Raw genomic sequence first — 14182 nt, forward strand, 5'->3', positions numbered from 1 at the left:
TAAAATTTAATTATTAGAATGCAAACAGAAATAATTATAAAATATATTTTATTATCACAGTAAAAAAAAGGTTAAAATCTCAATCATTTTAAATTTTGATTTCGTAATTCATCTGTTCATTATATCTTTCTGATTCGTATTGTATAATTAGTGGCTAATAGTTTAAGTTCTTACCAAGTAAACTAAACTTTCTAGAAGTATGCATGAAAAATAAAATGGGGTTGCTGAAATTTTTTTTCAAATTTAAAAAAGTTAGATACAATAAATATTTTCTTTTGTAAATACCTTGATAATAGGTAAAAAGATAATTTCTTATTGAGTATTTTTCTGAAATTTTATAAATGTTGAAAAAATATAATAGTTTTCAAAGGTGATTGGTAAGTACTCTGAATGCTTTCCATACTTTTTCACAACTAATCTAATTTACCAATCATGCTTCAAGAAAATAATTTAAAGGTACAATTCAAAAGTTAAACTGAAAATAGATTGGCTATGAAAATCATTTTTTTAAGAACTTATATTTAGTGCTTTGAAAGTTATTGATATAAATCTACATCAATAGATTATACAGCTACAACATTTTGTTTTTACAAATTTACAGCTTATATTCTAAAGCAAATAATTAAGTTTACAGCTACAAAGACTAAATATCTCCACTAAATATGATTTTCCTTTTGTCTTTCTCTGCTAAATATTATCTTTTAAAATATTATTCATTTTCATGAGATTCATGTTTTTCATCATCGATTTCCAAGAATAAAGATAAAAGATATTATAGATATAGATATTAGATACGTGAATTCTCCTATTGACTCCCATTAAGGGAAAAAAATACATGTTACATTCGAAATAGTCTATTTACATATAAATCAAAGATTATTTTCATTTATATAAATCAGTTTCATCGAGGAATACTCATAGAGAAAATGTATGTACAATAGTTGAGAGATATGAAAGAGAACCTTTCGATTTCAGTTCCCATATCAATAGCCATGTTCTTGAGTTCGCCGAGTAGATCACTTAGATCTGCAAGCCCATCGTCCTGCTTTGCTTTCTCCATCTGTTAATACAGCAGACACAACATGATTCTTAGATATACTGGCAAACAAAAACAGAACATTTGATATCACAGATCCACACCTCTATTTTCTGATAAGCATCAGCGGATTCAGGGAGAGGTTCATTGGTTCTTGAATCTGGTTTAGGTAGCTGGTTCAGCCCCAGCTTTTCTCTAGTCTCTAAGTTGTTAACTCTTCTCTTAGGGGATTCACCTTCTCAGAAGAACAAAAAAAAATGGAGGAGTTAGGTGAAGTAACAAAGCAAAAGAGATTCATTTCTTAAGAAGAGGCATACCTCTAGTTATGACAGGACCGGTTATAGACCAATGAGAATACATTTATATTGCACCCTATCAATATTCAATGAATTTTTACCCGGTTTAGGGTACAATAATATATACACTTATATTCAATTTCTATCATTCCGTCACTTTCTCTAAAGAACCAGACCATCAATTTACCATTCTACTCTTCCACTATGTATATATTTTTTGTGATGAATGAAAACACTATCAACTTTTTATAACATTCGTTTTCATGGGAATCTCAAGCCTGCATCTTTACATTGACTAAAACACACACACTCAAAAACAAAATACGACTCCACCATTGAAAAAAAAACAGTAAAGACTATACATAGAGAGATTTGAAGACTCTCAACCAAAATCACACACGCAAATGTTATTGTTTTGGGGTTTGGACTTTTTCATAAGCTTGCCTACCAAAGATGAAATCACTCTCTTTATCATAAGATACTGATACTGTCACTATCTAATACCAACAATCAGTATTTTCTTCGATAAAGAAAGAGAGGAGATATCAAATCTTACAAAGAGCAAGGAAGTTTGACTGTGTCCATTAGTCATCACCAAAGTACTTCTCTTCAGCGTCAAGGCCAACCTCTCGAAGCCAATGATCATCAAGATTCTCGTCATTGTCTATCTTTGTGTAATCCAAATGCTCATGATCTTCTCCTGATAAAAACTTCTGCTGCATGATAGATGTGAACTGTTCCATCATCTCTTGCATCTCCTCCGGTGGTAAGACTGTTCCCTGCTTGTTCTCTGCTCCACCAGCCTGAAAATAATCGAAGGAGCTAAAATGTAAAAAGAGGGTTTTGCACCACAGTTGAATAAACAAACATACACAGCAAGAAACACGTTACCTCTGCAAGGCTTGAGCTAGCTCCTGTCTGCTTTTCCTCCTCTTCTTCTGTTTCCACTTCTTCTTGTTCTGATTCCTCTTCTGACTCCTCCATGTTCTCATTACTAACCCAATCACACTCAGCAACACCTAACCTCTGCTGCTCTTCTCTAATCCTAGAAACCAACGCAGCCTCCTCTGCCCGTCTCATCAGAGTCTCTGACCAACGTTCTCCAGGCCTAGCCATGTTCCTACTCATCGAATCCTGAAACTTCCCGACATACTCGTGGTGTAGATAGGGCTCTCTGTCTCTTATAGCGTCCTCCGAGAAATACTGTCCTTCTGATACAAGCTTGTTCAAGTGGGCCAGTCTCCTATTCCTCACAGCTACGGACCTCGATTTCAGCTCCTCTGAGGTTGGACTTATCTTCTTCCTCAGGTTCTTCAAGTGCCAATCAACCTCGTAGTCATGTTTCAGAGCATCAAAGGCTAGCAATTCGTCTAGACTCAGCTGTGATCCATAACGCTCTGAGATCAAATCAAAAAGGATAAAACTCAGGCAATTAATCTAAATTCAACTGTGATCTACAAACGCTCTGAACAAAAGCAAACAACCAAAACTGCATTAGGGTTTATTCAGTCTAAAATCGCTTTACGAACTCGACAATGATATTTCAAGGACGATGAATACAAACGATTCGGCATCTATATGAAGAAGTTCGTGTTGCAATCGAGAGTTTACCAAGGAAAATGGCGGGATAGCGACGGAGAAGGTCTAGGAGGATGGATTTGCGTTGGTCGGAAGATGCAGTGGTTGATTGGACGGCACGTGGGAAGTATAGGCCTTCGAGAGAGGAAAGCCTCGCCGCGATATCTTCAGCCGCCGCGTCTTTCATTACTGTTCCTTCCATCTCCTTCTCTCCCGTTACGGTTGCTTCTCCTCTCCACCGGAATCTATAACCTGTAATTTTCGCACTCAAGTGCTGGCTGGGTCTCGTGAGAAGACCTTCGCGGTGTTAATCTGATACGAAATCATAAAGAAGAAATCGATTGATCGTGGAGTATTGATTATGCAGAAGTGGATCAATCAAACTGAATCACTGTGGTATCAAGCGAAGAAGACGAAGAGGTAGAGCCGTAAATCTCGAGACTTCCGTCTCAAACGTAACTCAATAATCTGACGTGTTTTAATGAAATCTGACGTGTTTTAATGAAATGTTGTGATTGGATGATTTAATTGTTCTACGTGGACACACTCTCTGATGCTCATATAACCCTTTTAATATAGTATAGATATATATACTTTTTTTTTGTTGGCGACTCATCTTTATATTTATTTTTGTAATATTATTTAAAAGTAAATTATTCCAACCTACATTTTTTCTTTTTCTAAATTACGGATCTCTATTTTTTTTCCTCTATGTTTAGTGGAAGAAATAAAATATCTTATTTTACTCAATCTATTAGAGTGGATTCCACTTCATTATAGAATTGCTATATATTTCTTAAAAAATAATAAATATATTAAAAAAAAAACTAGTCCCAAAGTATTATCAGCAACACTAAAATGGGATGATCACTGAAATTACAAAAAAAATCTGAATCCTACTTAGAAAAGAGGCAAATCCTCTAAATTCTTGAGCATTTTCAGAAATCTGTTCAATCCGTCTCAAATTTAAGCGAAAATATTTTTTTAGACTATATATATAACATCATACCTTGGAAAGCGTTTCAAAAAAAAAAAAAGACTATATATAACACAAAAGAAGCCATCCAATCATGCAAAAAAAAAGGAAGCTACTATGCCAACTTCAAACTCCAAATATGTGGCTTCTCATACTGGTGGTTAGCATTAAACTAAGCTAACTAAATAGATATTTTTTGGAAAACTCTAAGTTCTAATAAAGGATAAATTTTTTATTTTAAGAACATACTAAAAGTTGTGTTACACAAGTTGGAGCACATCTGTTTCCTAGTTGCAATTTTCGTGATTAAAAGATGCAAGAAACGTGGCTTGAGAAAGGGATCAGTGTTTGTTTCTCTTTTGGTCTTCAACAAGAATACAACACAACTTAAAAATAATTGACAGCTTCTTTGTCTCCAATCTGAACGCTTCTTCCTCCATTACGAAGCAAATGTTGTCTCTGATGAATCAAACCACTTGGAACGTTGAGGAGACAAAGTGCTGTGATCTTGTTGTAGAAATCAGAGACACTCTCACTCTCTTTCCATAGTTTCTCCACTTTCCACTTTGGTAACTTCAACTTCACACTAGTCACCACTTCTTTCTCTTCTTCAGCAACCTCCTTTATTACCGAGAGATCAGACGATGATCTACGAGAAAGCTTCAGATTCTCAAGCCTCTCCTTGGCACCCATCTTGATTCCCAACCGAACCCTTCTCGGGGTTCTCTCTTTCCATCTTCTGCCACGTGGGTTTCGATCAGAGCCGGTACTGGACATAGCAAAGTGAAAAATTGACGTTTTAAGAGTTAATATATATAACTAAGTATAGAACAGACCCCCAAATATTACTTCCAAAACCCAAACTGTAAAAGAGATTACCTGGGAAGTTCAACCATGAAATAAATCCTTTTGGATTGCAAGTATTGTTTAGGATCCAAAGGCTTTGCTCTGATACCGAAACGCTTCACGGATTCAGATTCGAAGAGAACGTGACCTGGAAAATCTTTAACAACCGTACCAGCTTTCACCGGAGTTTTCAGCTTGAAACTCTTGCCATTGATCTTCATGATTTTCACAGTTTTCGTGCGTCCCAAGATATTACCCATTACAGAATAATGTGTTTGTACGTTTACTAAAAATGTACCACAAGAGAGTTTCTGTTTGTGTGTGTGGTTGGTTTGGTATCTATTAAGAGCTCATGTATCTAAAGGTGGGTGCTGTGTTATAGATCAGATGATTATAGATTTCGGATTTATGGTTGGTTGTTGATGATACGGAACATTTTTAGGTCAACAAAGTGCCAAATCTTCAATAATTAAATAATAACGAGAAGACAAAGTTAAGTCGCATTTCACTATCGATCTTAAACCAATAACAACCCAAAAACGAAGTTTATATATATATAAATCAAATAATTATATTGAAATCGAAAGTATGTAATGTTCTTCACTTGGACTATAATCTATGTGCAAGATGGATATTGAAAAAAATATGTGATGTTTCCTGGAAAATGACTCTTGCGTGAATCACTCCGATTAATCTGGAAATGTGAACCGGAGCCTCTAGCTCAGGTGGTATAGGAACCTCGACTGAGGTGCCCGCCATCTCGAGTTCGAGCCCCGGCCACTGCGGTATTCAAATACGGGCCGCAGCGTTCCAGGAGCCAACGCGTGGAGAGCCGTTTGGCCGCCCACGCGGCTAGTCTGCGCTCTCGATGTACGGGTGCCAATGTACGGGTTATATCGCTCTGTTAGCTATCGCCCTGTCGATGAGTGGCAGGACACCTGGGTTATAAAAAAAAAAAAATCTGGAAATGTGTAATTTATATGAAATGAACCGTGAAGCTTAACCAAAGTCCTCGTTAATCATATGAAAAATGTTGAATTAACACAAGTATTTGTATTAAAAATTAATCAATAAAAGAAACAGCCAACGAAATTGAATTAGTAAATATTTTCGAAACTTTTTTTTATTTGTTAAGAGCTATTTAGAGAGTAATCCTTGAGATTATTTGTGGAGAAGTTCTAGCAGATGCACTAAGGCCGGTACTGCATCTGATGTACTATGTTCTTGTTCTCATCAGCTAGCGAAAGGTTAAAGAGTGTAGCGACTGTGATTTTTAGCTTCCATGGTTCCAGATCTGAGGAACTTGCACTATAGATGTGACTGCTCCTACAAGCATGATCAGTTCATTGTTACTATGGAAAGGTTAAGAACGCAAGTGACAGCTTTTTCCTGCGTTTCAACATCGTCTGATGTCAGAAGGTTGTCTACTTGTCTAAACTGTATTTAGTCATACCGTTCATGTAAGTGTAACCAGATGGCTTCTCAATGTTGTGCTTAGTGCACCACTGAGAGATGAGACTTTGAGAGCGTGTTTGGAGTAAGAGTAAAGTTTGTATGTAAGACCTCTCGTATGTCTGTCTATCAATGAAGAGGGAATATCATTGTTAAGGTTTCGATTCAACAACACTATAGGTAAACGCGATGTATAGTTCCTCTTGGTAACTGCTTTCTCAACTCTTAAACATTTAAGATGCTTAGTTCAATACACCCTAAGAATTAGTCCCACTAAATCACGTTACCGTGCTCGTAGTACTAGGTAGCTTTGATGAGCTGATATTTAACTTGATTATAGATATCATGTTCAAGACATGAAGTATGTTGACTTGCTATCTTTAATTAGTACTTAACGTTAGTATATGATCAGAATATTTGGAGTGATCAAAATGAAAAACAAAAATCTATTTTTTTGGTTCAAGAAATAGTTAGTTAATCAAGTCCACGACTATTTAGTATTTACTCTCTCCGTTCTATTGAAACTGATGTTCTAGTAAAAATTTAGTTTCACAGAAATAGATTTTTTTTTTTGTGTTTTCTCTTAAAAAAATAATAAACTCTTTAAAAAATTGACTTTATTGGATTACTATTAATTTAAATTAATTAAAATTTGATAATTACACAAAACAATACATTTATTATAATGACTTAATGTGTCTACTTAGGGCCTGACTAGTTTAAACGCAACAGTTGCGAGTGCGGTTGTGGGAGTTTACTGATGTGGATAATTGTGGTTTCTAGCGTTATTAAGCGATTTATACGACTGATAGTCTGATACAATGACTAGAAATTGGTGTGTTTGAGGGATATTTATGACTAATTGATTATGATATACTGCAATGATTTAATAATAAATGACCAATATTAACATATTATAACATTATAAAAATATCAAAACATGATATTGTAATAAAATATAATAATTACTAATATAATATAAATAATAATAATATCATGTTTATTTATTTATTTTTTAATTTAGATGAAAGTTATAATTTTAATAAAATTTGTTTTGAAGATTTATATTAAAAAATTTAAAAGAAAAATTTATGTCATTTATATATGTATAGATATTAATGTTTAAAATTTATAGTAAATATTCTTAGTTTAAAGTTTTTATAAAATAAATTATGATACTGTTTTGAATTTAAATTAAAAGATATAAAATGAAATTTTTATTTACTTACAATATTTCTATTTTAAATGTTTAATTAAAATTTAAAAAAAAATCAAAAAATATTTTAATATTTATTATCCATCCGTAGCCGTCCGCAACAAAAAACGTGTATAAACCAGCTTTTGATTTTAAAAGGTCTGAAGCGGTTTAAAGTGATTCATAACATTTTTGTGATTGTTTTAAAAAGCCAATAACTGTTATATACTGCAAAAGCTACGGTTGCGGGTGGTATCGAGAAAACCAGTCAGATCTTTAACATGTGTGAAAACACTTAAAAACTATTTTTACTGAACATGTAGTATATAATAGGAAAAAAAATGTACAAAGACACTCAAATTTTAGTACTGATAAATTCTTTCTACTATATGAGTCTTAAGTTGCTTTTCTACATAAAATAGTACAGTGTAATTTGAAGGAAGATGAAAATATTTAATGTCAAAGAAAGTTCATGTCCAATGATACCCCATTTTAAAGGAAAACATCCTAAAATGTGGGGAAAACATTTTTAATGATGCATCATTTTGAAGGAAAAAAAAATTATGAATAATATTCTCTTAATTTTGAGGGAACACACTATTCATAGTCTCATTTTAGTGTTAAACTTCTTTTGAGGGAACACACTATTCAATAAAACTTTCATAATGTAATTATAAGATTATATAAGTCATTTTATTTTCTCTTAGAAACTAAATTTATCTATATAACAAAGATATAGTTAAAATAAAAATTATTTTTAAAATTTGTAAGTTTTAAAAATAACAAGAGTAATTATTAATAATAGAATATATATATATATATATATATATATATAATATTATATTTTGAGGTAAAAAGAGAAAAATCATTGGATAAAACACAAATTTATTTTGAATTTACATCATTTTGAGAAAAAAATGATGTAAACCATTGGAAATATCCTATGTACTAGCTTTCCGAGTCAGAACCTCTAAACATTCAAGAGAAAAAAAAATTTCAACGTGTCTAATGAAAATCTGTCGGTCCAATTCGGGATTATCACAAAAAATATATATATATAGCAAGATAGTACAAACAAATACACCATTTTCATTTTTTATGTAGCAATAAAAAGTCCGATTTCACCGGAAAAGAAGAAGCGTTTCTTGACAGTTGACACGTTGAACCATTGCTGCTAGATTCTTGAAGGCCACAAACTGGCCAAGAAACCACCGTCTCTGCCGGGATAAGACTGATGTTGAGGTCAGGCAAACGACTATTTCCGGCACTACTACTAGCACTACTACCATCATAGCAATTGGTATTTGAAACGGTTAATATTCTCATATCACATGATTCCCATACCGAAGAAGATTGATCACTAATGATATCTGTTTCAAGTTTCTTATGAGAGGAATTGAGGTATTGTCTTGAAATGTAGTTTGAGTGATGGTAGAGACGATGGTTGGTTGGGTCTATTCCCATTTTCATGAGTTTCCTCTTCAGGTAAGTTTCCCAATGGATCCTTATTTCAGTATCGGTTCGTCCAGGTAACCTTCCCGCTATCAATGACCATCTGAAAACTTACCATCAAAATCTTGTTACAACGAAACTTTCATATCTGGTGGTTTTTTTTTTTTTTTTTTTTTTGATCTGGTATTTTTTTTTATATAGTATAAGATTTGAAATGGAATTAAGAAGAAGAAAAGCAACGAGATTAGAACCTATTGCCAAGAAGTGCATGAAGCCTAAGGATGAGATCGTCTTCGTCTTTTGAGAAGTTGCTTTGTTTGAGTTCAGGTTTTTCGTAGTTTCTCCCTCCCACTCTACATCTCTCGGCACGATGTAGCAACCCTAAAACATTGATTAGGGATTAAATTTCACAGATTAAAACGATATCTCGTTGCAAACTCAAACATGCACGTATATGTATAATTCATATGAAAAGCAAAACACACGATTTACTTTCGAAAAACTATATTATTAATAGAAAATAGTTACTGGAGGGCGGATAGAGAGCGCGGACACAAACTATGTTCATGCTTCTTCTAATAAGGAGATTAATTGGTTGGTTTGGTTCTATTTTTAGGTTGATTCATTGTGAGGTTAAGCAATTGATGTGTATATATATAGAAACTAAGTGGTGGTAGCTTAATGGTATTTTTTGGGTCACGGTGTGTACCCACGTCGGTTCAGATTTGATTCCATTTGATAACTAAATTATCACTACTTGATTAGTCTGGATTTGGGTTTCGGTTCAAGTGGTTTAGATCGTAACCGACGATCGGTTCCCCTCTTGAAAATAGTCGGAATGTATTCAAACTCGGATCAGACAATGTGATACGCTTTCGAAATAGTCCATTCTGCAGCACTAAGTAAGCCTGGGACGGATCGGGTATCCGGGCAATTTTAAGGTATCCGGATCCGGATCCTTATCCGGCGGATCCATAATTTTACTATCCTTATCCGGATCCGGGGTTCTCGGATATCCGGGTGTCGGATATCCTTCTAAAAATTGTAATATCCGGCGGATATCCGGATCCGGATTTGGATCCTTAAAATAAATAAATAAAATATTAATATATAAAAAAATATTAACAATAATTTAAAAATAAAAATATATATAGTGTTTTTAATTATTTCCTATGTATAATATTACAAAATTTACATGAAATATATATATACTATTATAAAAATGAAAATATATGAAATAAAATTAATTTTTATATATAGATATTACTATTTTTGAAATAAATATTTATAAAACTTACGGATCCGGATATCCGGACTAAAAAATCAAGATATCCGGATCCGGATCCGGCTTTGACGGATCTAACATTTTACTATCCGGATCCGGATTCGGCCCCTCCGGATATTCGGATTTTCGGATCGGATCCGGATCGAATCTCGGATAGAATCCGGATCTCGGATAAAAGTCTCAGGCCTAGCACTAAGTGTATTCTTCCTGGGGCCGACCGGATAGCCTATAGAATTTATCAAATATACAATATAACTTCTATAAATTAATAATTTCTATAAATTAATAAATTTCGCTGGTCCCAACTTGGACCGATTCAAAATTTGACACAAATCGATAAAATAATAAGATAATAATTTTTAGAAAATTCTATGTAAATATATGGTCTCACTAAAATTATAAATTAATAATTTCTATGTATACATATTTTATATAAGTAAGAACCTATTATTATATTGTTTGTTTTATATTCACAATGAAATTATTTTTATATTTTTTTAACACTTAATATATTTTTATGAGATTTAGTAATACTATATCTAAAACCACATTTAAATTCTATGCAATATATATTATATATACCAAATGATATAATAAAATTAATATAAATGTCAAATTTTAAGAAAAATAATAATTAATGTCTATCACTAAAATCAAATTTTTATCCTAGAATAAATTTATATTAAAATAAAAATCTAAATAAGAATTTTTTTTTTTGTAAATTAACATCTTTATAAATTAATAAAATTTTAAAGTCCTAACATTATTAATTTATAGATATTTTTGATTGAAGATTACAATTTGAATAAATTAATATCTTTTGTATATAGGCATATGGCACAGGGAATAGGAGAGGGATTGAAGACAACGATTTGAATTTTACCTGCGGGATGATAGAATCGGGCATGTGGTTGGAGGATGAAGAAGAAAGAAAACACATCCATGTGCTAAATGGTCCCACGTTTATTCAAGACCATAATCACCGATGTTTTCATAGTCTCATAAATGTGAAAAACGGTTCGCATTTAAAATACCGTACCTACAAACATATACTCCCTATGTTCCTAAATATAAGATGTTTTGGTAGAAACACACATATTAAGAAAACTACTTTTTGTCTAGAAAATATCATTAAAACTATAAATTAATGGTATTCAACCAATTACAAAATATACTATTAAAATATGATTAGGTACACAGTTTTTAATAAAGTAAAAGTTATCTAGAAAAATGAAAACATCTTATATATTGGAACATCAAAATTTTGTAAAACATCATACTTTTAGGAACAGAGGGAGTATAATCTAATACAAATCTCGTTCTTATCAATACAGTATTATTTTTTACAATCAGACATACTTTATTATTAGCTATTTATATGGTTCTACACTTTTAAATCCTGATAGTAGTTTTTTTAATCCAAATCTCGCTCTTATCAATACAGTATTATTTTTTACAATCAGACATACTTTATTATTAGCTATTTATATGGTTCTACACTTTTAAATCCTGATAGTAGTTTTTTTTAATCCAGTGGTTTAACAAAAATTCACTAATACTTCTATACAACGATGTATGTGTTTCAAATCTTAAAAGAAAAACAAATTATACAAATTAATTGAGAAAATGTTTACGCCAAATTTTCAACATAATGTAAAGCTGCAAAATTGTTGGCTGTAAAATGTTTCTACCGGTATCAAAACTTGGACAAACTAAACATTTCTAGATCGCGGGCAAAGCCCTAACGGTCAAGAAATTTTTTTTTTTTTTTAATTTGTTTGTAAAGATTTTCTATATTTTTAAATTTTAACATTGGTCGATTTGATTTGTTTTGTACTTTTTTGCCAATTTACTTTAAATATGTTAAAGTTTTTACCGTTTTAATGTATTGTTTTCAATGAATTTTGATGTGATCAAGTTTTAACCACTAAATTCAGACTGCAAGTACACGTCAAGTCGCGGTAGTACTTATGGATCAAATTTACGAAGACCAAAGTTACATTACAATTTTGTGAGAGACGAATAGAGTTAGAACAAAAAAAGGAGTTTTTGTGTTTATCTAATTGCAATGAATGTAGAACCGAATGTAAATGTGATGTAAACTATGAATAAGAAGCGTCAGGTCTCCGGTAATTCCCAAGAAACACAAACATATATGATTATTAAACAAACAATGTATTAAGAACCGTTCTAAAACTAAAATCTCTCAATTAGACTAGCCTACTTTCGTAGTATTACACCCTATGCATTAGAATCCTAGAGACCAACTTCCGTTGAATATTAGATTTTGAACATGCAAAAAGAATAAGTTTGATAGGTTTAGAAACTCCCTAACATCAACTTCTGCTGGCTAAAAATATTTCGCTTATCTACGTTCGTTCAAACATTTAATCGAACACTTTCAGTGTATTAAACAACTTTCATTGTGACTATTTCCTTATTTCCTTTATGTTTTTGGCTTTGGTTTTCTTTTATTATTATTGCATTTTGCTGTTAACGTGATAAACACGTCTTAGTTAATACTCGTGACCTCATTAGAATTTGTAAGAGGTGGTGTAGTTTAGATTATACGGAAGCGATCTTATGGTTTTAATGGACGTTTTCATATTATTATGAAATAAAAAAGGCTTTTGCTCTCTTCTTTCCTTACATTTTGGCTTGAATTAGGATTTTCAATAAGACATGATCTTATGCATTCACATACACAAAGCTGGTGGGATGTTTGTCTCACATTCACAAACAAGTTCATGATAACTTGCAGGTTTCATCATCAAAGTACAGACCACAACCGATAGATATAAGCATGATTTACAATTCAGGGTTGGCAACTTTGTGTGGGTAGTTTTAACAAAGGAATGTGTTCCTCCTAGCTTTTACAACAAGTTGAAAGCTCGAAAGATAAAACCTTAGAGATATTAGAGAAAATGAATGCTAACACCTACAAAGTTCAACTACCACCTAAAGTTTGTTGTTCCGATGTTTTCAACATTAAACATCTCTTTCCATCATTTTGCGTGATAATCCTGAAGATTCAAGGGTGAATCTTTTTCTACCCTAGGTGACATGATGCAGCGTGACTATTTCTTTATTTCAATTATGTGTTTGGCTTTGGATTTCTTTTGTTATTATTGTATTTTCCTTTTAATGTGATAAACGCGTTTGAGTTAATACTCATGACCTCATTAGGATTTGTAAGATGAGGTGTAGTTTAGATTATATAAGGAAGCGATTTAAGGGACATTTTCATATTATTATTAAATAAAAGAAGACTCTTATTCTCTTATTTTCTTGTTTTTCGGCTAGAACTAGGGGTCTCAACGATTTCAAGAAAATATTGATATGAGGCATTCACAAACTAAATAAGATTTTTATGCTATTCTAGCTTATGCTATATCACTATATGATCAATCCAAGCAAGATCTAAAAACAATTTAGATGAAAAAACTGATAGATTATTCCCTATTCAAACAAATTACAATCAACAATCCATAAATTCCCTTGAAACCCTAAGCCTAACTAATGAACTACTTACACATAGCACAAGAATCATAGAGATATGATGGATAATGCATAATGGAATTAGAAATCATAAACATGGTTCAGAGAAATGATCTTTTCTAAAGGGATAGATTAGTTTCCTCAAATCTCCAAAACCAATAAGTCTGATGAAAAAGAAAGTATAGCCTAAACAATTGCAGAAATAACAGATATAGATCTAATTCACGTCATGGTTAAAGTTTGGGTTAAACCAAACCAAAAATGAGGAAAACTGAAATTTTTCTTTTTTTCTCGTATTGAAGACATACCAATCTTCACTAAAACGATCATAACATTTGATTTAACCAGTAGACCAACCTCAAATCAGTGGCATCGGAAAGTAACTCAATTCTCTATTTTGTTTCAAAACTTGAAAGAAATTTATCGGTGAGAAATCTTTTATCTTTTGGTAAACTTCTGATGCATCTACACAGTTCTACAATGATTTTTTAGACCCAATTCGACACATCTGCTCTAAATCAACCTAATACCTGAAAAGACTCGATAAAAAACTGAAAGATTTGAAAAT

At 32.2% G+C, this 14182-nt stretch overlaps 2 protein-coding genes and 1 pseudogene across 4 annotated transcripts; all 3 read right to left on the minus strand.

Annotated features, from left to right (window-relative positions):
• Positions 1 to 785: 785 nt before the first annotated feature.
• On the minus strand, positions 786 to 3911 carry LOC125582036 (coiled-coil domain-containing protein 97-like). Of its 3 annotated transcripts, none has more exons than XM_048748420.1 (5): positions 2944 to 3911; positions 2224 to 2729; positions 1889 to 2135; positions 1141 to 1271; positions 786 to 1060 (listed from the first exon to the last, which is right to left on the minus strand). In XM_048748420.1, exons 1-3 carry the CDS (start codon positions 3110 to 3112, stop codon positions 1917 to 1919), a joined length of 894 nt encoding a protein of 297 aa, XP_048604377.1. In that variant the 5' UTR covers positions 3113 to 3911; the 3' UTR covers positions 786 to 1060; positions 1141 to 1271; positions 1889 to 1916. The 3 variants fall into 3 exon arrangements, with proteins under 3 accessions (XP_048604377.1, XP_048604378.1, XP_048604376.1); XM_048748421.1 differs by having other exon boundaries at positions 1354 to 2135; XM_048748419.1 differs by having other exon boundaries at positions 1141 to 2135.
• A 186-nt stretch (positions 3912 to 4097) lies between these two features.
• Positions 4098 to 5884, minus strand: BNAC02G20520D (uncharacterized protein At1g66480). The gene is made up of 2 exons (XM_013861950.3): positions 4766 to 5884; positions 4098 to 4655 (listed from the first exon to the last, which is right to left on the minus strand). Exons 1-2 carry the CDS (start codon positions 4990 to 4992, stop codon positions 4274 to 4276), a joined length of 609 nt encoding a protein of 202 aa, XP_013717404.2. The 5' UTR covers positions 4993 to 5884; the 3' UTR covers positions 4098 to 4273.
• Positions 5885 to 8414: 2530 nt separating this feature from the next.
• LOC106421091 lies at positions 8415 to 9472 on the minus strand (annotated as a pseudogene).
• Positions 9473 to 14182: the final 4710 nt, after the last annotated feature.

The sequence above is a fragment of the Brassica napus genome, chromosome C2 (assembly GCF_020379485.1).
Source record: "Brassica napus cultivar Da-Ae chromosome C2, Da-Ae, whole genome shotgun sequence".
In the NCBI taxonomy this organism is placed as follows: domain Eukaryota; kingdom Viridiplantae; phylum Streptophyta; class Magnoliopsida; order Brassicales; family Brassicaceae; genus Brassica; species Brassica napus.